Source organism: Haliotis asinina, chromosome 4 (genome assembly GCF_037392515.1).
Source record: "Haliotis asinina isolate JCU_RB_2024 chromosome 4, JCU_Hal_asi_v2, whole genome shotgun sequence".
Classification (NCBI taxonomy): Eukaryota; Metazoa; Mollusca; class Gastropoda; order Lepetellida; family Haliotidae; genus Haliotis; species Haliotis asinina.
In genome coordinates, this window is record NC_090283.1 from 1,618,255 (window position 1) to 1,640,323 (window position 22,069).

The 22,069-nt window shown below is 42.0% G+C and overlaps 1 protein-coding gene across 2 annotated transcripts in view; it reads right to left on the bottom strand.

The window, feature by feature from the left end:
- LOC137280700 (uncharacterized) overlaps positions 1 to 21,019 on the bottom strand; it is a 35,735-nt gene extending 14,716 nt beyond the window's left edge. Inside the window, exons 1-10 of one of the 2 annotated variants that reach the window (XM_067811916.1) lie at positions 20,961 to 21,019; positions 15,903 to 15,972; positions 14,052 to 14,441; positions 12,503 to 12,847; positions 11,555 to 11,610; positions 11,173 to 11,260; positions 10,992 to 11,057; positions 10,600 to 10,656; positions 10,184 to 10,239; positions 9,783 to 9,891 (exon numbers count right to left, since the gene is read on the bottom strand). In XM_067811916.1, the coding sequence (XP_067668017.1) occupies positions 9,783 to 9,891; positions 10,184 to 10,239; positions 10,600 to 10,656; positions 10,992 to 11,057; positions 11,173 to 11,260; positions 11,555 to 11,610; positions 12,503 to 12,847; positions 14,052 to 14,441; positions 15,903 to 15,966 (1,231 nt within the window). In that variant the 5' untranslated portion in view covers positions 15,967 to 15,972; positions 20,961 to 21,019. Of the gene's footprint in view, positions 1 to 9,782; positions 9,892 to 10,183; positions 10,240 to 10,599; positions 10,657 to 10,991; positions 11,058 to 11,172; positions 11,261 to 11,554; positions 11,611 to 12,502; positions 12,848 to 14,051; positions 14,442 to 15,902; positions 15,973 to 20,912 lie in introns of both variants that reach the window. The other variant, XM_067811917.1, reaches the window with a different exon arrangement.
- Between the last annotated feature and the right edge of the window lie 1,050 nt (positions 21,020 to 22,069).

A 22,069-nucleotide genomic window follows, 5' to 3' on the forward strand; every position in this document is an offset into this window, starting at 1 on the left:
ACAGCATGTACATATCAAGGTTTTCTGTACGTGGGGTGGTGTGAGGTACACAGTATGTACATATAAAGGTGTTCAGTGTGTTTGGTGGGGGGAGATACACAGTATGTACATATCAAGGTGTTCTCTGTGTGGGGTGGGGTGAGATACACAGTATGTACACATCAAGGTGTTCAGTGTGTTGGGTGTGGTGAGATACACAGTATGTACTTATCAAGGTGTTCTGTGTGTGGGGTGGGGTGAGGTACACAGTATGTACCTATCAAGGTGTTCTGTGTGTGAGGTGGGGTGAGATACACAGTATGTACCTATCAAGGTGTTCTCTGTGAGGGGTGTGGGCTGAGATAGACTGTATGTACCTATGAAGGTGTTCAGTATTTGGGGTGGTTTGAGATACACAGTATGTACCTATCAAGGTGTTCTGTGTGTTGGGTGGGGGAGATACACAGTATGTACCTATCAAGGTGTTCTGTGTGTGGGGTGGGGTGAGATACACAGTATGTACCTATCAAGGTGTTCAGTGTGTGGGGTGGGGTGAGATACACAGTATGTACCTATCAAGGTGTTCTGTGTGTGGGATGGGGTGAGGTACACAGTATGTACTCATCAAGATGTTCTGTGTTTGGAGTGGGGTGAGATACACAGTATGTACCTATCAAGGTGTTCTGTGTGTCGGGTGGGGGGAGATACACAGTATGTACATATCAAGATGTTCTGTGTGTGGGGTGGGGTGAGATACACAGTATGTACCTATCAAGGTGTTCTCTGTGTGGGGTAGAGTTGTATACACAGTATGTACCTATCAAGGTGTTCTCTGTGTTGTGTGGGGTGAGATACACAGTATGTACATATAAAGGTGTTCAGTGTGTTGGGTGGGGTGAGATACACAGTATGTACCTATCAAGGTGTTCAGTGTGTGGGGTGGGGAAAGGTAGACAGTATGTACCTATCAAGGTGTTCTGTGTGTGGGTTGGTGAGAGGGACACAGTATGTACCTATCAAGGTATTCTGTGTGTGAGGTGGGGGGAGATACACAGTATGTACCTATCAAGAGGTTCAGTGTGTGGGGTGGGGAAAGGTACACAGTATGTACCTATCAAGGTGTTCTGTGTGTAGGGTGGTGTGAGGTACACAGTATGTACATATCAAGGTGTTTTGTGTGTGGGGTGGGGTAAGGTACACAGTATGTACCTATCAAGGTGTTCTGTGTGTAGGGTGGTGTGAGGTACACAGTATGTACATATCAAGGTGTTCTGTACGTGGGGTGGTGTGAGGTACACAGTATGTACATATAAAGGTGTTCAGTGTGTTTGGTGGGGGGAGATACACAGTATGTACATATCAAGGTGTTCTCTGTGTGGGGTGGGGTGAGATACACAGTATGTACATATCAAGGTGTTCAGTGTGTTGGGTGTGGTGAGATACACAGTATGTACTTATCAAGGTGTTCTGTGTGTGGGGTGGGGTGAGGTACACAGTATGTACCTATCAAGGTGTTCTGTGTGTGAGGTGGGGTGAGATACACAGTATGTACCTATCAAGGTGTTCAGTGTGTGGGGTGGGGTGAGATACACAGTATGTACCTATCAAGGTGTTCTGTGTGTGGGATGGGGTGAGGTACACAGTATGTACACACCAAGATGTTCTGTGTTTGGAGTGGGGTGAGATACACAGAATGTACCTATCAAGGTGTTCTGTGTGTTGGGTGGGGGGAGATACACAGTATGTACACATCAAGATGTTCTGTGTGTGGGGTGGGGTGAGATACACAGTATGTACCTATCAAGGTGTTCTCTGTGTGGGGTAGAGTTGTATACACAGTATGTACCTATCAAGGTGTTCTCTGTGTTGTGTGGGGTGAGATACACAGTATGTACATATAAAGGTGTTCAGTGTGTGGGGTGGGGTGAGATACACAGTATGTACCTATCAAGGTGTTCAGTGTGTGGGGTGGGGAAAGGTACACAGTATGTACCTATCAAGGTGTTCTGTGTGTGGGTTGGTGAGAGGGACACAGTATGTACCTATCAAGGTATTCTGTGTGTGAGGTGGGGGGAGATACACAATATGTACCTATCAAGGTGTTCTGTGTGTTGGGTGGGGGGAGATACACAGTATGTACATATCAAGGTGTTCTGTGTGTGGGGTGGGGTGAGATACACAGTATGTACCTATCAAGGTGTTCAGTGTGTGGGGTGGGGAAAGGTACACAGTATGTACCTATCAAGGTGTTCTGTGTGTAGGGTGGTGTGAGGTACACAGTATGTACATATCAAGGTGTTTTGTGTGTGGGGTGGGGTAAGGTACACAGTATGTACCTATCAAGGTGTTCTGTGTGTAGGGTGGTGTGAGGTACACAGTATGTACAGATCAAGGTGTTCTGTACGTGGGGTGGTGTGAGGTCACAGTATGTACATATAAACGTGTTCAGTGTGTTGGGTGGAGTGAGATACAAAGTATATACTTATAAAGGTGTTCTGTGTGTTGGGTGGGGTGAGGTACACAGTATATACCTATCAAGGTGTTCTCTGTGTGGGGTGGGGTGAGATACACAGTATGTACATATCAAGGTGTTCAGTGTGTTGGGTTGTGTGAGGTACACAGTATGTACATATAAAGGTGTTCAGTGTGTTGGGTGGGGTGAGGTACACAGTATATACTTATCAAGGTGTTCTGTGTGTGGGGTGGGGTGAGGTACAGAGTATATACCTATCAAGGTGTTCTGTGTGTGAGGTGGGGTGAGATACACAGTATGTACCTATCAAGGTGGTCTCTGTGAGGGGTGTGGGCTGAGATAGACTGTATGTACCTATGAAGGTGTTTAGTGTTTGGGGTGGTTTGAGATACACAGTATGTACCTATCAAGGTGTTCTGTGTGTTGGGTGGGGGAGATACACAGTATGTACATATCCAGCTGTTCTGTGTGTGGTGTGAGGTACACAGTATGTACATATGAAGGTGTTCAGTGTGTGGGGTGGGGTGAGATACACAGTATGTACCTATCAAGGTGTTCTCTGTGTGGGGTAGAGTGATATACACAGTATGTACCTATCAAGGTGTTCTCTGTGTTGTGTAGGGTGAGATACACAGTATGTACACATAAAGGTGTTCAGTGTGTTGGGTGGGGTGAGATACACAGTATGTACCTATCAAGGTGTTCAGTGTGTGGGGTGGGGAAAGGTACACAGTATGTACCTATCAAGGTGTTCTGTGTGTAGGGTGGTGTGAGGTACACAGTATGTACATATCAAGGTGTTTTGTGTGTGGGGTGGGGTAAGGTACACAGTATGTACCTATCAAGGTGTTCTGTGTGTAGGGTGGTGTGAGGTACACAGCATGTACATATCAAGGTTTTCTGTACGTGGGGTGGTGTGAGGTACACAGTATGTACATATAAAGGTGTTCAGTGTGTTTGGTGGGGGGAGATACACAGTATGTACATATCAAGGTGTTCTCTGTGTGGGGTGGGGTGAGATACACAGTATGTACACATCAAGGTGTTCAGTGTGTTGGGTGTGGTGAGATACACAGTATGTACTTATCAAGGTGTTCTGTGTGTGGGGTGGGGTGAGGTACACAGTATGTACCTATCAAGGTGTTCTGTGTGTGAGGTGGGGTGAGATACACAGTATGTACCTATCAAGGTGTTCTCTGTGAGGGGTGTGGGCTGAGATAGACTGTATGTACCTATGAAGGTGTTCAGTATTTGGGGTGGTTTGAGATACACAGTATGTACCTATCAAGGTGTTCTGTGTGTTGGGTGGGGGAGATACACAGTATGTACCTATCAAGGTGTTCTGTGTGTGGGGTGGGGTGAGATACACAGTATGTACCTATCAAGGTGTTCAGTGTGTGGGGTGGGGTGAGATACACAGTATGTACCTATCAAGGTGTTCTGTGTGTGGGATGGGGTGAGGTACACAGTATGTACTCATCAAGATGTTCTGTGTTTGGAGTGGGGTGAGATACACAGTATGTACCTATCAAGGTGTTCTGTGTGTCGGGTGGGGGGAGATACACAGTATGTACATATCAAGATGTTCTGTGTGTGGGGTGGGGTGAGATACACAGTATGTACCTATCAAGGTGTTCTCTGTGTGGGGTAGAGTTGTATACACAGTATGTACCTATCAAGGTGTTCTCTGTGTTGTGTGGGGTGAGATACACAGTATGTACATATAAAGGTGTTCAGTGTGTTGGGTGGGGTGAGATACACAGTATGTACCTATCAAGGTGTTCAGTGTGTGGGGTGGGGAAAGGTAGACAGTATGTACCTATCAAGGTGTTCTGTGTGTGGGTTGGTGAGAGGGACACAGTATGTACCTATCAAGGTATTCTGTGTGTGAGGTGGGGGGAGATACACAGTATGTACCTATCAAGGTGTTCTGTGTGTTGGGTGGGGGGAGATACACAGTATGTACATATCAAGGTCTTCTGTGTGTGGGGTGGGGTGAGATACACAGTATGTTACCTATCAAGGTGTTCAGTGTGTGGGGTGGGGAAAGGTACACAGTATGTACCTATCAAGGTGTTCTGTGTGTAGGGTGGTGTGAGGTACACAGTATGTACCTATCAAGGTGTTCTGTGTGTAGGGTGGTGTGAGGTACACAGTATGTACATATCAAGGTGTTTTGTGTGTGGGGTGGGGTAAGGTACACAGTATGTACCTATCAAGGTGTTCTGTGTGTAGGGTGGTGTGAGGTACACAGTATGTACAGATGAAGGTGTTCTGTACGTGGGGTGGTGTGAGGTCACAGTATGTACATATAAACGTGTTCAGTGTGTTAGGTGGGGTGAGATACAAAGTATATACTTATCAAGGTGTTCTGTGTGTTGGGTGGGGTGAGGTACACAGTATATACCTATCAAGGTGTTCTCTGTGTGGGGTGGGGTGAGATACACAGTATGTACATATCAAGGTGTTCAGTGTGTTGGGTTGTGTGAGGTACACAGTATGTACATATAAAGGTGTTCAGTGTGTTGGGTGGTGTGAGATACACAGTATGTACCTATCAAGGTGTTCTGTGTGTGGGGTGGGGTAAGGTACACAGTATGTACCTATCAAGGTGTTCTGTGTGTGGGGTGGGGTGAGGTACACAGTATATACTTATCAAGGTGTTCTGTGTGTGGGGTGGGGTGAGGTACAGAGTATATACCTATCAAGGTGTTCTGTGTGTGAGGTGGGGTGAGATACACAGTATGTACCTATCAAGGTGTTCTCTGTGAGGGGTGTGGGCTGAGATAGACTGTATGTACCTATGAAGGTGTTCAGTGTTTGGGGTGGTTTGAGATACACAGTATGTACCTATCAAGGTGTTCTGTGTGTTGGGTGGGGGAGATACACAGTATGTACATATCAAGGTCTTCTGTGTGTGGGGTGGGGTGAGATACACAGTATGTACATATCAAGGTCTTCTGTGTGTGGGGTGGGGTGAGATACACAGTATGTACCTATCAAGGTGTTCAGTGTGTGGGGTGGGGTGAGATACACAGTATGTACATATCTAGGTGTTCAGTGTGTGGGGTGGGGAAAGGTACACAGTATGTACCTATCAAGGTGTTCTGTGTGTAGGGTGGTGTGAGGTACACAGTATGTACATATCAAGGTGTTTTGTGTGTGGGGTGGGGTGAGGTACACAGTATGTACCTATCAAGGTGTTCTGTGTGTAGGGTGGTGTGAGGTACACAGTATGCACAGATCAAGGTGTTCTGTACGTGGGGTGGTGTGAGGTCACAGTATGTACATATAAACGTGTTCAGTGTGTTGGGTGGGGTGAGATACAAAGTATATACTTATCAAGGTGTTCTGTGTGTTGGGTGCGGTGAGGTACACAGTATATACCTATCAAGGTGTTCTCTGTGTGGGGTGGGGTGAGATACACAGTATGTACATATCAAGGTGTTCAGTGTGTTGGGTTGTGTGAGGTACACAGTATGTACATATAAATGTGTTCAGTGTGTTGGGTGGTGTGAGATACACAGTATGTACCTATCAAGGTGTTCTGTGTGTGGGGTGGGGTAAGGTACACAGTATGTACCTATCAAGGTGTTCTGTGTGTGGGGTGGGGTGAGGTACACAGTATGTACATATAAAGGTGTTCAGTGTGTTGGGTGGTGTGAGATACACAGTATATACTTATCAAGGTGTTCTGTGTGTGGGGTGGGGTGAGGTACAGAGTATATACCTATCAAGGTGTTCTGTGTGTGAGGTGGGGTGAGATACACAGTATGTACCTATCAAGGTGTTCTCTGTGAGGGGTGTGGGCTGAGATAGACTGTATGTACCTATGAAGGTGTTCAGTGTTTGGGGTGGTTTGAGATACACAGTATGTACCTATCAAGGTGTTCTGTGTGTTGGGTGTGGGAGATACACAGTATGTACATATCCAGCTGTTCTGTGTGTGGTGTGAGGTACACAGTATGTACCTATCATATTGTTCTCTGTGTGGGGTGTGGTGAGGTACACAGTATGTACCTATCAAGGTGTTCTGTGTGTTGGGTGGGGGGAGATACACAGTATGTACCTATCAAGGTGTTCAGTGTGTTGGGTGGGGTGAAATACACAGTATGTACCTATCAAGGTGTTCAGTGTGTGGGGTGGGGTGAGATACACAGTATGTACCTATCAAGGTGTTCTCTGTGTGGAATGGGGTGAGGTACACAGTATGTACACATCCAGATGTTCTGTGTTTGGGGTGGGGGGAGATACACAGTATGTACATATCAAGGTGTTCTGTGTGTGGGGTGGGGTGAGATACACAGTATGTACCTATCAAGGTGTTCTCTGTGTGGGGTAGAGTGATATACACAGTATGTACATATCAAGATGTTCTCTGTGTTGTGTGGGGTGAGATAAACAGTATGTACATATAAAGGTGTTCAGTGTGTTGGGTGGGGTGAGATACACAGTATGTACCTATCAAGGTGTTCAGTGTGTGGGGTGGGGAAAGGTACAGAGTATGTACCTATCAAGGTGTTCTGTGTGTAGGGTGGTGTGAGGTACACAGTTTGTACCTATCAAGGTGTTCTGTGTGTGGGGTGGGGTGAGGTACACAGTATGTACATATCAAGGTGTTCTGTACGTGGGGTGGTGTGAGGTACACAGTATGTACATATCAAGGTGTTCTGTACGTGGGGTGGTGTGATGTACACAGTATGTACATATAAAGGTGTTCTGTGTGTGGGGTGGGGTGAGATACACAGTATGTACCTATCAAGGTGTTGTCTGTGTGGGGTAGGGTGAGATACACAGTATGTACATATCAAGGTGTTCTGTGTGTGGGGTGGGGGCAGATACACAGTATGTACCTATCAAGGTGTTCTCTGTGTTCGGTGGGGGGAGATACACAGTATGTACATATCTAGGTGTTCTGTGTGTGGGGTGGGGGGGGATACACAGTATGGACATATCAAGGTGTTCTGTGTGTTGGGCGGGGGGAGATACACAGTATGTACCTATCAAGGTGTTCTGTGTGTGAGGTGGGGGGAGATACACAGTATGTACATATCTAAGTGTTCTGTGTGTGGGGTGGGGTGAGATACACAGTATGTACCTATCAAGGTGTTCTGTGTGTGAGGTGGGGAGAGATACACAGTATGTACATATCAAGGTGTTCTGTGTGTGGGGTGGGGGGAGATACACAGTTTGTACCTATCAAGGTGTTCTGTGTGTGAGGTGGGGGGAGATACACAGTATGTACATATCTAGGTGTTCTGTGTGTGGGGTGGGGGGAGATACACAGTATGTACATATCAAGGTGTTGTCTGTGTGGTGTAGGGTGAGATACACAGTATGTACCTATCAAGGTGTTCTCTGTGTGGGGTGGGGTGAGATACACAGTATGTACATATCAAGGTGTTGTCTGTGTGGTGTAGGGTGAGATACACAGTATGTACCTATCAAGGTGTTCTCTGTGTGGGGTGGGGTGAGATACACAGTATGTACATATCAAGGTGTTCTGTGTATGGGGTGGGGTGAGATACACAGTATGTACCTATCAAGGTGTTGTCTGTGTGGGGTAGGGTGAGATACACAGTATGTACCTATCAAGGTGTTCTCTGTGTGGGGTGGGGTGAGATACACAGTATGTACATATCAAGGTGTTCTGTGTGTGGGGTGGGGTGAGATACACAGGATGTACATATCAAGGTGTTCAGTGTGTGGGGTGGGGTGAGGTACACAGTATGTACCTATCAAGGTGTTCTCTGTGTGGGGTGGGGTGAGATACACAGTATGTACATATCAAGGTGTTCTGTGTGTGGGGTGGGGTGCGATACACAGGATGTACATATCAAGGTGTTCAGTGTGTGGGGTGGGGTGAGGTACACAGTATGTACCTATCAAGGTGTTCTGTGTGTGGGGTGGGGTGAGATACACAGGATGTACATATCAAGGTGTTCAGTGTGTGGGGTGGGGTGAGGTACACAGTATGTACCTATCAAGGTGTTCTGTGTGTGGGGTGGGGTGAGATACACAGGATGTACATATCAAGGTGTTCAGTGTGTGGGGTGGGGTGAGGTACACAGTATGTACCTATCAAGGTGTTCAGTGTGTGGGGTGGGGTGAGATACACAGTATGTACCTATCAAGGTGTTCTGTGTGTGGGGTGGGGTGAGGTACACAGTATGTACCTATCAAGGTGTTCTGTGTGTGGGGTGGTTTGAGGTACACAGTATGTTCCTATCAAGGTGTTCAGTGTGTGGGGTGGGGTGAGGTACACAGTATGTACCTATCAAGGTGTTCTGTGTGTGGGGTGGGGTGAGGTACACAGTATGTACCTGTCAAGGTGTTGTGTGTGTGGGGTAGGGTGAGATACACAGTATGTACCTATCAAGGTGTTCTGTGTGTGGGGTGGTGTGAGGTACACAGTATGTACATATAATCATGACATGACAGGACTCTCCACGAACTCTTCACTGTTTTCTACTTCTTACTTCTTTTTGTCTAAGTGAACTGTATGTCTAATTGTGATAAGACGATCCTCTCTGTTATTATTTTGAGGCATCCTAACCCAGGAAATATATGTAGAACTGCTGGGAACAATTACGTTAGGACCCTCAACAAATGATCATCACCATCATAATAAAAATTATTGTTTAAAAGCAGGTCAATACTTTAAAAGGAAGACCGATGCTTAATACTGATGAATTTGAACAGAAATAGAGTTGTATTGTTTCAGTTAAAGCACTGTCGGGAATAGGGAAAATTTTTTTTTTTCTTTACATCTCTACAACTTCTTACAGTGACAGCCCTCTAAGCCTGCTTGCGTGGATATGCCGACATAGGTGGCGTGGCGGTTACGTGTCCTGTTGTGCAGTTGTGCGAATATTTAGGAATACATAGTAACAGACCAAGAACACTTTTTAGGTTTCCTATCTCCGACAGTACTTTAGTTCTGATGTGGGGTAGTGGACTTGTCCCGGAATGACACAAGTTGTCACGAATGGAAGTGGTCCTTTCCCATTCTTCCTGTGACATACGGTCACGGTAGGATTTCCTTGTATCGTTTATTGCACATACACACCCTAGGAAAGGCTAAGTTGTAGGTCTTGTTTCAGATGTTGCTGTGTATATTTCTTAGATGATGACGATACAGACACTTGGCCGCAGCACTTGGATTCAGGGGAAGTAACTCTAATCTGTTCTACATTTCCGAACAGGAAACTAAATATTATGGCATTGATGTTTAATAAAAATGTAGTGCGCTCTTTTGCAGTGGTTTCAATTTGTCGTTGCATAATGACTGTCAGTAGCGGGTTATGTAGTGATTGTCGTCCAGGGTTACCTTTCTTGTGTGTGATCTCAAGTCTGTGCATCCTCTCTTTGGTGGCTTTCAACTCCTGTGTCGTGTCTGCAAGTTGTTTTCTCAGATCAGTGACGACTCTATACACGTGCTGCAAGACATGGGTTATAAACATTGGTAACTGAATGTGAAAGACAAACATTAACAGCCTTGTGCATGTACTTATACTTTCTAACAATGATGGCTGAACGAGTAGCACTGATCAGACGTACGAAATACAGGTGCTTATTTGTTTCAGCTGATTTACAGTTTACGTGTATTTGAGAGATATATGTCAGATCCTGATCTCGTAATGTCACATTTCCAACAACCCTCAATAAGAATGTCACAAGAGAGTGTCGGAGTAACTGTAATGGTTGTCAAACGTGTCAAATAGACAATACCTGTTGTTTACTGGCGCCTCCTGTTTGTCTGTGGCCGCCTCCAGGTTCTGGTAGATCTGTAATTTAAAGATATATATTTATAACAACTCACCTACTTACAGAAACAAATAACTGAGTGACAACACAGGACGACATTAAATTGGTTTATGTTATTCCAAAGGAACGTGGGGATTAACAGTGATTGGATTAAGTTTATTATCAGACATCAACTTTAGCATCGTGTTCATCTGACTACATAACCACTATCTGTCATAGGCTTCTCCTCAAAGTGAGGATACATCATTCAGAGGGCATCCATGTATATATTATCCTTGTCTGTGTCGTTATGTATCCCTCGCTTGTTGACAGTGTTAGCATCTGTTGCAACACATAAGTTGTCCATACATAAAACAAACACCAATCTTGTTTCAGCTTACATGTGATATCTTGAATCTCCTCGTCACCAACTTCTGTCATTGTATCTGTTGCCGTAACTGAAACAGTAAAGTCTGCAGCTGTAGGAATTACAATTTTACTGTTATCGTTTGAGTAAGAAGTTCACATTACATAGACACAAATTCTGATGTTTTATGGACTGAAGTGAAGAATGGAAACTGCCTTCCAACTGTTCAAGATTTATTTTTGTGCATGTATTTGATGAGATAAACACACTGGAATGTCTTTGCCATCTGATGTACCCCTAACACGTCCATAACTAGAGCGTCCATGGACAGCACGACCCATCTAAGGACAGGACTTGTCTTACGATGTGGGGCAGTTAAGTACGGATTGTTTTGAATAATTTTTACTGGTCACAGTTTGTACTCACAGAAACCGCTGCTTTCTGAGGGCTGAGGAGAACCTGGCCTCGTCTCCCACATTGACAGTCGTATGCCTGATGCAAACCGAATAGCACGTGATGATCAATATATAATACTCCAACAGAATTTATCTGGGAACCTATTTAACTTCACTGTATATCATAACATACACATATCTGCAACACGTACCTGCCAGTTGTGCTCGTTCCTTCTCGTGTAATTGCTGCTGCAATGTTGCCACTCGTTCTGACAGTTCTTGTACCACTTTTTCGTGTTCCTACATTGATTAGATATCTGTGTTATCAGGACATACGTAGACTGTTTAAGTATTTAGTTAACATACATTAGGGCATTACTGCGGGTAGTCTTTCAACTCCAAACAAATGGGGTTAAAATATCACACACATTGCAACATTAAACTTAGAATACTTCAATCGTTAACACGTGTAAAACTCGGTCCAATCGATTAGGGTGACCAGGGGGTGTTAGGGTCAAAACTATTCATAAATCTATTGCTTGTTGGCAAGATGCCATAAACTAGATGAGTGACAGGCGAGATGATTACAGATACCTGCTTGTCCACGTATCTTTTATCTAGGTCGCCATGTACAGGCAGTGAACGTGGATCTGAAGCAGAGTTCCGAGTCAGCAGTTTGTTTTGACTTTTTTAGCGATTTGTTCGTGTATAACAATTTTGAAAAGCACATGCAATGAATATTACAGTGATCCTAAACTTGGGTCGATTCTGTTTGCAACATCACCTATACAGATGATGAAACCGACTTGCAAAATCAGAAAGGCAGGTACACAGTTTCCACAAGCTAAACTTTTTAACAAATGCATTAGTAAGGAGTGAAAATGCTTCGTACAACCCTGCTTGCCTCCTTGAGGATATGGAGAATCCTGCATTTTCCAGGACTCATAGGACATGACTGTAGCCAATAGAAATGCGGCATGCCAGTATGTTGATTTGAATACTATATACTTATCAATCTTATTGGTGAATCACTCAGCTTTGTTACAGCTGTTGTATAATCGACTGTGGACGAGAAAATGACATGTATGGAGATTACGAGCATCCGATCCAGTTCTCGTGTCAAGCATGTGATAGTGAAGGGCAATAACTGATCTTCATAGGAGATATCACTATATATCACACGTGCTGCTGCTTGTACTAGCCCTACCACCTGAGATCCTGAGATTTCTCTCAGCAGAGTTACAGCTGTATGATATTTCATAGGAGATATCACTATATATCACACGTGCTGCTGCTTGTACTAGACTTCCACCTGAGATCCTGAGATTTCCTTCAGCAGAGTTACAGCTGTATGATATTTCTAAACAAATCGAGTCTGGATCATACATCCCAGGAAGTAGAACAAAGGCGCTTCGAAGCAAAGATGTCAAACACGAATCTAATAATTTCTAAATAGGGGCTCATTACACAAAAGTAGCAAGTATATTTTCCTGAAGATAAGTGTTTCTTGTTCCGTGTCAAGCACCTAAATGTATCTCTTACCTATGAAGTCCTGCAGCTGGACCTCCATCTGGATGTCCTTCACTGTAGAATCTATCTCCCGGAGGCACTCCAGGATCATTGCTCTCACTTCTTCATGTTTACTGATCATCTCCAGGGCGTCTTCTGTGCTTCTGTGGTGAAAAGTAAATATCACAGAACCAGTTGTAACTCTCCCTAGACAAGCCTCAAAAGAACGTGTCATATTTGCTTTAAGTCGTGTAAAATGACTGTTGCTGGTCTCGTTGTCGACCTCAAGGCCGAGGGTGTCAGGTATGCAGAACCACTTTGTTTCTGATTTATCCTTTTCAGAATAATCTGCCGTCGAATCAAACACACATCTGTATCCTGAAATGAAAGAGAATGTTCGACAGAATACCACCGTTCAATATGAAAGATATAAATTGACACATTGGCTTGAAATGTATGCCATTTTTCACAACAGCAGATGCGGCAGTGTAACACTTTACCTTCTTTGGGTTATTACATCTGATGTAAAAATCACCATCGGTCGAAGAGTTTATTCTGTAATTTGCACGTTAATTCACTTCCTTGAACACTCACCTTTCGAAGATACACCGCAAAATTACTCTCATAATCATACGAAAAGAAACGATGCTTTTGGATTTAAGAATGCCTTTTGAGAATTCAATAGTTCACGTATCACGGTTTAGAGTACAACTTAGAGTACAAATATCTCACTCAATCAATCAATAAGTAAAACACAGTACCAGGAGATGCCAAATTATCAGTAAGCTTACTGAACATAATAACCAAACATTTCTTGCAATCCTGTTGTTCTTATCTCATGTGTAGTCACACGTGTGTATGTATGATTTCCCTTTGGAAAGATCACACAAACTATACATTTGACGGTTCTTTAGTCAGTAACACATGTCTTATTGATACAACAAGATCTTAAGACTTTCACAATGTTTGCAAAGACGACAAGAGTTTTATGGAATACAACTTCTTTATTGTGAAGTGTCACGACGTTTCAAAGTATGTTCTCACTTCTTCATCATATGAATCAGGAGATGTTTTCGTGAATGTGCTGTGATGACACGACAGGTGTATTATGTTTTCACTGATCGTTGTTGACTAACCGAGGCTGATACAGTGATTTGTTAGTAATGTTTGTGAATGCTGCAATTGTAAAAGAAGTACCTTGTGTATATTTGAGAAGTTAAAGTATTCGTTACTTTTGTAGTTTTGAACATTTATGAAGTGTAGGTGTATATATTACACTGGTACCGTGTGATACCGGTTTAGGTATCTGCTGTATTGGGTTAGTTTTTCCAACTGTGCTCGTGCTTTTTCCCCAATACTCGTTTAAATATACTACTTCATCAAAACAAAACGTCCACCAAATCGAGGATACAGGTCGCTACTGTTTGCTTAAGGCTACAAATTAATGAGTCCGGTTCATGTTTTATATATGGAAGTATGCATTAGTGGACATTTATTAGCAAGCAGTGGCCATTAATTGGAACAAATATGTGGTTTAGTAGAAGTCAGTACAGATACGGTCAAAATAAAGCTGTTGTTTTACCTTGGTCTTGCTGCCTTGAATGACTCGTTCCTGTGAATCGTACTATCACTTTGATATCTTCAGTGTGTACTTTTACTTTCTGCAGAAATGTTAAGACAGATTTTCTCACATCAGTGTACATATTAAACATGTTGAAAGCGTTAGCCTTTGTGTCATGTCCGAAGACAAGTAAGACTTTTTCTTCAGGAATCCGTAAACTCGCCAGCTTCACACCAGGAGGTCTGTCAAAGTGACGCATCATGTTGGACAAGTGCTTATTAATTCCTCGTGTGAATGTGATTTCATAGTCCTTTGATGGTAGCATACATGTCCATTCTGTTAAATGTATCCAGGAGCATTCTTCCTTGCCAGTGAAATCAACAGTGAAGACGTCATCGTCATCAACAAACACTGGAATTAGGAAATACAATAGGACATTAATCTTACTGTTCGAAAACATAGTGTATTTCATGTTACACGAATGTTAATTAACTCTTCGTGTAAGTATGATCTGACATTCACCAGATTTCGGAATGGATGTCCATTCTGTAAAACATATCCAGAACCTGTCCTCGTTGTCTGTGAAATCAACTGTAAAGACTTCCCCGTCATCATTATTGCCTGGGATTAAGAAATACAATAGATAAAAATTTAAAAAAACCAATTATACTGCGTACCCTAAGGAAATCAACTTTCATCAATGTAATGCAAAGAAATATTCCCGTGTTTTGCCGAGTGATGGAACTGTGTACTTTCAGCTGCATGGTAGTGTTATTCCGTCAGTATAATCCTACTGGTCAACACTGGCAGCAGGTTCGCACATCCAAGTCCTTGGAATCACCAGAAGATGACCCGTGAAGGTCCCGGGGTAGAATAGGCCTTCAGCAACCCACGCTTGCCATAAAAGGCGACTATACTTGTCGTACGAGGCGACTAACGGGATCGTGTGGTCAGGCTCGCTGACTTGGTTGACCGGTGTCATTGGTTCCCAACTGCGCAGATCAATGTTCATGTTGTTGATCACTGGTTTGTCTGGTCCAGACTTGATTATTTACAGACCGCCGCCATATAGATGGAATATTGCTGAGTGCGGCGTAAAGCTAAACTGACGTCACTCACTCATCAGAACATTAATTCAGCAATGTGACACTGGCCAGTATGAATTAAACTGGAAGAATCATACAAGATATCAACCAAAGAAATCTAAGGGTTCCCGGGACCATCAGAAGGCGGGATAATAATGCTAAGGTCACGGGATCAACACTACCTGCACCGAGACATCGCTTTCATTGCAATAAAGAAATTGACTATCCATGCTACTTGGTTTTTCTTCACCTATGCAACTTCAACAAATGCCTCTCAAATGACCCATTGTTTCAAGCGACACTCCGATGTTTTAATTTGTTACTGGGTGTTCTAACCTATTTGTTCTACCTATTTGTTGTGAGTTAGGTTCCACAATGTAAGCCATCCAGCTCATAATTCACCACCAACGTATTGATGAAAGTACTCTTTTGTTTTTTCAACACATTAATTATCAGTTCACATGACAGTGTATTTAATCCAGTATTTTCACACTGAAATCATAACTAAGTGTCCACAAATATTTTATGTTGGTTGCTTCGATTTTCTATTGATAATTTTGAGCAAATTTATGTTTCCAAATGCCGAAAGAATCTGCCATGAGTAGGACGAACAAAGAGAAAACGTTCTACACTGATAACATTCTAGAAAAATGACAAGTTTGCGCAATAAACACTCTTTATTTGTACAAAAAGACAATGTCCCACACTCCAGACTCAATATGTTCATTATGATTTCCAGAGTGTGGTTAACCTAAGCAGTGTTTCAATAGATACAGTTAACGTCTACCTTTAGGTTTTACGGCGTTAGATGAATCAGGTGTTGGTGTATTTTCCTTCCTGCTTGCCATCATTTATAACTGAAAAAGAAGGCAGTAAGAAATTATGTGAGCAATGCAAATACCTGGTCTGGTTTATTCAATCACATGCTGAAAGATTAAGATGAACTTTACAGGGTTTTAACATTCAGAAGCAATGTATGTATAATGAGTCCTACTGGGGAGTGCTCAGGTGTGCTTCCGGAATGTGGACATGGTCCGTCAGGGTTAATCTCATTTTAAGAATATGTTCTCGAGAAATCCCTGAACTTAAAAACAGATTCATCAACTTCCTTTTGCCGTCATGTGACTAACCGTCGCCACGCGAAAGAGTCTTACATAGTAAACATCATATTCATAATTACATATACCACACATCAAAGGTTAAGATTCACTAGTGTAAATGTAGCTACTTACTTCAGGTTAAACTGTTCTAAACAAGATTTAGCAAAATATTCCATGCTGATTGAAGGTATTGTTTACAAAGGAAATGATGCATTGTAAACCAAATGTGTAGCGTTGAAAAGATCATTGCCATGAGTTCAGTTAATAATGAAAATCAATGATCACTGGCGAAGTCTCAACATTACACCAAAACGCATTCACGTGAACGACATTTGAACATGATTAACAAAAAATAGATGCATGATTCCCGTACAATGTCCATCCAAGTTAGTGAATAAAATCGTCTCTTATGCAACCACCTCTCCCTCTCTTATATATATCACGACGTCCTGCCATACGACCTATCCTGACACAACGTCATCGACAACTGAATGTCGTGCCGAAATCATGTCCTCAGACCCTTGTGTTGGTGGAGAAATGTTGTTTTTACAGATGAGTCAAAGTTTAACATTTCACACGTCAACGTACCTATAGGTGAGTGGGAGACAGTTATGCACAGGCCTGTGTCTTGGACAGGAATCGCTTGGGTGGTGGGTCCGTGATGATTTGGGGTGGAAAAAATAGCACGCCACAGAACGCGTTTGGTGATTGATCGTGCCAACTTGACAGTTGTGTGCTACAGGGATCAGATTCTTCGACCTGTGGTAATTTCTGCAATGTCAGGGCTAAGTGTTAAGACTCCTACACGACAAGGGTTCCTATGGATTTCCTACAACACCACAACGTTGACTTACTCCCATGGCCTGCACATTCAACGGATCTCTCCCCGATAGAGCTTGTTTGAGACGAGATACATCGACGACTACACTGTCTTCCTCATCCTCCAGATAACGTCCTTGACCTTGCAACAGAACTCGAGAGAATCTGTCGTGACATGTTACAAGCTTTCCTTGCATGTTTGATAGGCCCCATGCGTCGTCGATGCACTTCTCTTCTCAATGACAATGGTGGACCTATCCGTTATTGAGCTTGTGACATGGTCGTTTGACCCCTGTCCTGCTTGTGAACTCGTGACGTCATGACGTTCGAGATGAAATGTTCCCGACTTGTAATGGTCTCATGATCACTTTCACTAAAGTTTATATGTACCTCTGACATTCCTATCGTTCTTATCAACTGGGATAATAATTTGACAATGCACAGTTTCTTTATGTGGCTAGTATATATTGTCACAAAAATGTCGTTTTAAAGAAAACACATGGTGCACATGTTTTCTATTAAACAAACATTCTGTAGTAATCAGAGTACAATTTTAGTAACCAGAAAGTAGCATTAGGGGTAATTATCACATACTGACTCAAAGGCTTCATCAGAATTGATTTTTTTTTTTTATGTTGAGATTTACTAGTTTCATTTTACACACTATTTCTCAATTGCTGAGACGTCAACACAGGCGATTTATGTGAAGTATCCGTCACTGCAAGAAGAGTCGTAATCAGACCTAGTCTGTCAGAGAAATTCACAGCTCGTGGCAATTTCAGCTTAGTCGACATGCAATCCCTACCCTAGTATGTCAGAGGAATTCACAACCCGTGGCCAGTTCCGCTTAGTCGACATGCAGTCCCTACCCTAAGGTTTCTTCACGTGGATTCTAGTGTACCAGTGCCATTTGACCAGGTTTTGTGTGCTACGGCCGTTAATATCAAAGAGAACCGCTGAAATTGCTTATGGACATATTCATGTTGTTTGGCGCCCCACAGATACTGCAAAGTTTGAATTCAAGTAGTCACTGAACTAATAGAACTTAGATAGATCTGATCATTGTGCACGGTAAACCAAGACACCCTCAGAGTCAAGGTTGAGCGAGTGAATTCTGATATCAAGGACATGATTTGTGCTTGGATGAGTGAGAATACCATCACTGATTGGACTGTTAGATTAGATTTATTCACTTCAGGAAGAATTATAGCTTTTCATCAAATATCAACCAATCAGCAAATTCAGGTCTCTGAAATTGAGGCCAAAATTCACGTTGGATTGTGATCAACGCCACTGTGTAAGGCCATATGTTGAGGCCAGTTGAGTATAGCATGGTATCAAGGTCGGGGAGATGAATCGCCAAGAATAACTTTATCCCACAGGACTTGCTCCTGATTTACAGTAATCAGTAATGACATCGATATCTGCCTGCATGTGTTGGATGCATTCTAAGGCCTTGCTCTCACTTCCATCACATTGTCCAGTGTGATTTTCCGTTCTATGTATACCGGGTCAGAAACGAACTACACATTTCTGTCCAAATTCACCAGTTTCATTTGGATAAGCTAAACCAAGTGTCTTAAACCTTTTGGAACATAGTTTGTTTTCCTTTCTCACTTCTATAATGAATCCACTCAGACAATAATGAAGCTTGTCATCATTGAGTTCATCTAGATCAAGAGGAATCATACTAACTCGATGGCCGGATGTATCGCGATTAAGTATCCTTCCATTACTCGAAGTTCGCCCAGATATAAAACAGACAACATGCCCATTCTGTACACGTCTGTGTTTTCTGTGACACTATCTTCTTGCTCATTTTCGTAACTTGCCGATGAGATAAGGGTTCACTGAAGGGTGTAGTAGTTGATTTCCTTGCACATTGCATTTCTATTCCTTGTGAAACTGCACATATCATGTCATTATCACGCGGAAAGAAAGCCAAAAAATCACTTTTATGTCTTTTTTTTGTCACTGATATCAATGTAGGATCATTTGTCGGAGAAACTGCATTACTATGAACAAATACACTTGTGAGCACGGAATAAAATCTTCTTCAGACATTCTGCACCATTTTGTTGCTGACACCAGCAATGGGGGTGAATGTGAAATCATGTTTCTTAATGAACGTTTGCGCATGTAGGAAAATCATTCATTAATAACTCATTATCTCGTACAGGGCAAACTCAAATTCAAACCGAGAATAACATAGTTATCACTTAATACAAGTACTCTGCTCATTCAGGGCCACATTATATTATCACGCAGCCCTTATCGTGGTCAGATGTATCAGATGACACGTGCCTTAAGTGACATAGAAACAATACGAAACTTTCAACGACCTTAAGTGTCAAAATAAAACTTTACTACGTCAGAGCGCAACGACATGGCGCAATGCATAGTTTATCATTATTATGATAACGTTTCGTGTACATGCAGCCATTTAATCATGTAATGCTAATTATAATGAATTTTTTTGCGACTAGAATCCACCTCGATGTTGCTATAAGGCATCACATGATTACCTTAACGGAATTGTACTTTCAAGGATGCCACTAAGTGCTACACGCGACCGCTTTTCAGGTATCCATTTTAAACAGCTGGGTGGACTGAGTGCAATGTGGACGGAATGCCCTGCCCAGAGTCACAGTACAATATGAGATCCACGTCACCAATGTTGGCGTCACCAGCAGCTTTCGAACTCGCGCCTTTGGCGTGAGAGGCCAGCATGCTAATCAGTACACCACTGTGCTGCACATTAAATATATGTCACGATTTCATTCGGGTGGGCCACGCGGACCTTAGCGTCTAATCGTTGAAGTGGTTAGTTGGATCATGAGGTTCTAACCACTTCGATCAGAAGGCCCCCGTGGAGACGTGACGATCCCGGGGTAGAATAGGCCTTCAGCAACCTATGCTTGCCATGAAAGGCGACTATGCTTATCGTAGGCGACTAATGGGATATGGCTGGAATATTGCTGAGTGCGGCGTAAAACTAAACTCACTCACTCACCAGGCTCCCGTGATGTAACCTATACATAAACCTTACCAGACAAATCTTCTTAAAAAGAAGTCCCATAAAAATCTTCAGTTTAAAGAACAGAAAAAGCAAACTGGTTGTTGTCTAGATTCATTTTCCGGAACATGGTTTTGAAAAACAAAGTTGTTCATCATTCCCTATTTATGGCTTTCTAGGGCTTAGAAATTATGTTTCGGGACTAATCTTTGTCTTTCATGATCGTGTTTGTTATTAATCTTACTCAACTGACTAAACACAAGTTAGTATACATTGAGAAGAATACAAGAGTTAGGTATTCCGACGAATGGATATCTGACAATATAGTGTGCAATATATATATATATATATATATATATATATATATATATATATATATATATATATATATATATATATATATATATATATATATATATATATATATATATACATACATACATACATATATATATATATATATATATATATATATATATATACACACATATATATATATATATATATATATATATATATATATATATATATATATATATATATATATATATATATATATATATATATATATATATATATATATATATATATATATATATATATATATATATAGTGATGTATGCACGTCTAGATATACGAGCAACAAATATATATACTAGTATATACGTGTAAATGTAAAGGACAGGTACACTGATAAAACTTCACAGGAATCTCCCTCCTGTACCAATTTTACACCAAATTCGTGCAAATGTACTGGAGTGAACGTTTACAGTCCCTGCTGTTTAAAATCAGAAATCAGACATGAATATCTTACCTTTGGTGTACATGCAATTGAAAATCTAAAGACATGTGAACAGCTTACCTTTGTTGTACATGTAATGTGAAATCGGAAGACATATGAACAGCGTACCTTTGCTACACATGCAGCGCTGCTAACACCCCCCAGTCTGCCTGCTCACTATCTGAAGTACAAGGTACACCGGTCCAACCTGTGTCATGGTGCGAGTGTAATCAACAAACAAGGCTTATATCATTTATATCATTGACTGTCATTTATGGAAAAGCTTTCACATGTCTACCATAAAACACATCCCACATTCTTTCATCTTGTATCAAACATTTTGAGCATGAGTGCTGTGACCGTTTGTTGTCACGGTGGGGAGAGAATGGTCGACTGCACCTCAACCTGCCTGAAATACCAACGGCTGGAAGTGCAGGAATGTTTCTGCAAACAAAGGGAAAGACGACCGGTGGAAAGCTGATACCACATCTCTTGTCATGTATTTATTGTGGATTCCTACAAACATAATACAGACTGCGTGTTACGCTTGTGTTCAGTGCTGAAAGCAAAATGTTGGATAGGTTCCGGCTATTTGACCGTTCTCGATCTACATCTGATCACCAATATAGCTGCCATTTATGCTAATGATATCTTGTTTTACGTGTCATTATTAGCTGTAGATCCTGCACTTGGGTTAAAACAATCATCAAAAAGGATCCGCAGAGACGTCTGTGTTATGAGATGTATGCCTCACAGACGTTACCAAAGGCGAGGTTCAACAAGGCAGATGTTGTTGTCGCCAAACTGAGACCCCTAAATAATTTGTAAGAGTTCCGTTAATTGTAAGGGTATGTGTGCACACTGAGTATATAATTCTGACTTTTATATTCTGTCTACAACTGTCTGTGACATTCAAAGTGAAATTTTTCCTGGAGTTTGTCATGTGGAATTATGGTGCCAAAAGCTGAGAAATGGGATTAAACCTCCTTTTTTCTGAGTGTTAAAATGCTGTAAAACGTCAGTCGAAAACAATTCATAAGTGTTTGACAATATACAAGTCTTGGAATATGTACTAAGAGAGTAATTACATTTTTCACTTACTGCAACATGATTGATGTACTTGGATGATCTGGTGTCTCCTGAATTTCGAAACTACCTGGGACACAGTGACTGAATTCACATCTCCAAATCAAATGTATACAGCTTTTAATAGCCTTTATTGAAATAGATACACGCAT